The following is a 2,500-nucleotide window of genomic DNA, read 5'->3' as shown; positions in this document are numbered from 1 at the left end:
TAACTTAATAACAAACTTCATCAGCAAAAATGTTTCCCCACATATAATTTAAATAATTAATTAAAGAGTACAGATTTTTAAAAAGCAAACTACTTGGTCAGATCACAAAATCTTAGTATACTGAATGCATTTCTACAAGTGCCTCATTTGCAACTGTTCATACCTGTGTTGTAGGCAAACCAAAATTCAAATAAAATAAAATAAAAAATAAAATAAACATGCTGAGACATACTATAGTTTACAATGTTTTCTCCATCCTCCAGAGAATGCTCTGAATCAAAAGTGTCTTTAAGTCTTTTGTGTTTCATGATGACTCTGCAGAATGTTGTAGTCACTCACGTAAGCATGCTCTTCTGAATGACTGAATAGTTCAATGCTGAGCGCATATTTCCCTTTGGTTTATAAATACTCAGATATACCCAAATGAAAGACAATAGTTCAAAAATGTTTCATAACAAATTAGGTGAGAGCGATATCTCTGAAAAACAAAAATAAAAACCTCACAAAACCAAAATAACAGCAACAAAAATCATTCATTTGAAGATGAATCTTCAGTGAGGGTTGTGCTTTGGAACCATGATGTGGATTTGACGTTTCTAAGTCTTTCAATATCGCAGGCCCTTGTATCACCTGACTATCCACCAATGTACCAACCAACCAACAGAGGTGAGAAACTCTGGCTTCAGAAAGTAAAAATCCGACCCCATATTTGTTTTAAACATTCACTAAAGATGCTGATTCTAATTAGCACAACTCTTCGGCCAGGTAGATCAGCTCAATGGTGAAATCACCTGTGTTAATTGACAGGAAAGAACCAACTGATGGTAGGATTTTTACCCTTTCCACCTCTGCTGACCAACCAATCAACCAACCAACCAACCAACCAACCAACCAACCAATCAACCAATCAATCAGTCTATTAGCAAATTTCCTGCTAGTCCACTCAGTTCAGACTTTCAGTACGGTCTCCAGACACCCTCGTCCATCCTGCCGGCCGTGTTCAGCATGGTCGGGGAGTTGCTGTGGCTGCCGTCCCCCTCCACCCCTCCACTACTCTCCGCCTGCCCAGGAAGGCTGCTGTTGACCAGCGAGCTCCCCGTGGAGGCGCTCGTGCAGGGAGGCAGCATTCGGCCAGGCGAGCGATCTCCAACTGCGCCTCCTCCCCCGCTTCCTCCTCCTCCTGCTCCTCCTGCTCCGCCACCTCCCCCCGGCACCATGGAGAATTGGTACGACCCGGTCGAGGCCCCGTAGTAGAGATAAGGGGTGCTGCTGCTCTGGAAGGGCCCACTCTGGCCGCTCTGGGTGGAGCCCGGGTAAGGGGGCGGCAGGTAGGTGTGGTAGTGGGCACTGCCCAGGGACATGCCCGAGGTGACAGGCGTGGGCGTGTAGGTGAACGTGGCTGGGTAGTGCATCCTGGGACTGGAGAAGCGGCTCTCGGTGAGTGAGGAGAAGCCTGGGAACTGGCGCTCAAACTGGCCCGGGAAAGGACTCAGATCGGAAGCACCTGGAGGAGAGAAAGAGTGAGAGAAAGAGAGAGAGATGGACAGATAGAGAGAGGGAGAGAGAGAGAGAGAGAGAGAATCACAGAGAGAGAAAACAAAGCCAGGTTAGTCATGTCTCTTTACAAAGTCTGAGCACAGCATACACACATCTACACTGGCAATACACTGTATGGTGTGCTGATCGCTGAGTGTGAATAATGTGGTGCACACACACACACACACACACGGGAGTTCTCTCTGTAGTGATCAATGAGACTGCTGAATTTCATTGTGGCTTTCCCCCCTTTCTCTCTTTCTTTCTTTCTTTCTTTTTTTAAAGCTAAATGTTCACGGGCTAACATGTGGGCATGTGTATTCATGCGACTGCATGTGTGTCTAATTGAATTAGTGTACTTGTCTTGGCGAATATTTATATGCCTGCGCAAGTGTGTCTATGCATGTTTATAACCCATCTGTATACATCGAAGCCGAATGACTAAGTGAGTGTGAGTGTGGATGTGTGTGTACGTGTGTGTGTGCCTTTGTGTGTCTGCTTGTGTGTGTTTGTGTGTGTGTGTATTATCCATGTGGGGATCATATTATTTACACTGTCAGGGTGCATGCTTGCAGAATGGATACCATGCACAATTTGGAGATATATTGGCGCGAGGTTGCCCATTTGGAAACACTTTGAGGTTTTTGAGGCATCAGGATGGAGGGAGGGATGCTCCCCCTCCACCCCACCCGCTGTCCCGCTGTCCTCCCCCCTCTGTGATGTGGCTGCTGGTATCTCCTGGCCGTCTGTCTGTCCCCTCCATCTTACTGCCTCCACTTATTCCCCATCCACCCGCCCAACAAGAAACCACAAATGGTCTGCTACTGGCAGTGGTGCCGTGCCAGAGAGGGGAGGGTGTGTGTGTCTGTGTGTGTGTCTCTATTCCTCCACATCCCCAAAACACGCCCCAGCCGTACTACTCCCCCTTCTTTAAAAATGGGGGTGGTGTGTGTGTGTGTGTGTG

The 2,500-nt window shown here is 47.2% G+C and overlaps 1 protein-coding gene across 1 annotated transcript in view; it reads right to left on the bottom strand.

Moving 5' to 3' along the window:
- Window positions 1-55: 55 nt before the first annotated feature.
- LOC125299227 (runt-related transcription factor 3-like) overlaps window positions 56-2,500 on the bottom strand; it is a 24,760-nt gene continuing 22,315 nt past the window's right edge. Inside the window, exon 5 of the mRNA XM_048250417.1 lies at window positions 56-1,504. Within this exon, the coding sequence (XP_048106374.1) occupies window positions 957-1,504 (548 nt within the window). The 3' untranslated portion in view covers window positions 56-956. The remainder of the gene's footprint in view (window positions 1,505-2,500) is intronic.

The sequence above is a fragment of the Alosa alosa genome, chromosome 8 (genome assembly GCF_017589495.1).
Source record: "Alosa alosa isolate M-15738 ecotype Scorff River chromosome 8, AALO_Geno_1.1, whole genome shotgun sequence".
In the NCBI taxonomy this organism is placed as follows: domain Eukaryota; kingdom Metazoa; phylum Chordata; class Actinopteri; order Clupeiformes; family Clupeidae; genus Alosa; species Alosa alosa.
The sequence above is the reverse complement of the archived record's forward strand: the minus strand, read 5'-3'. Positions and strand labels throughout refer to the sequence as shown.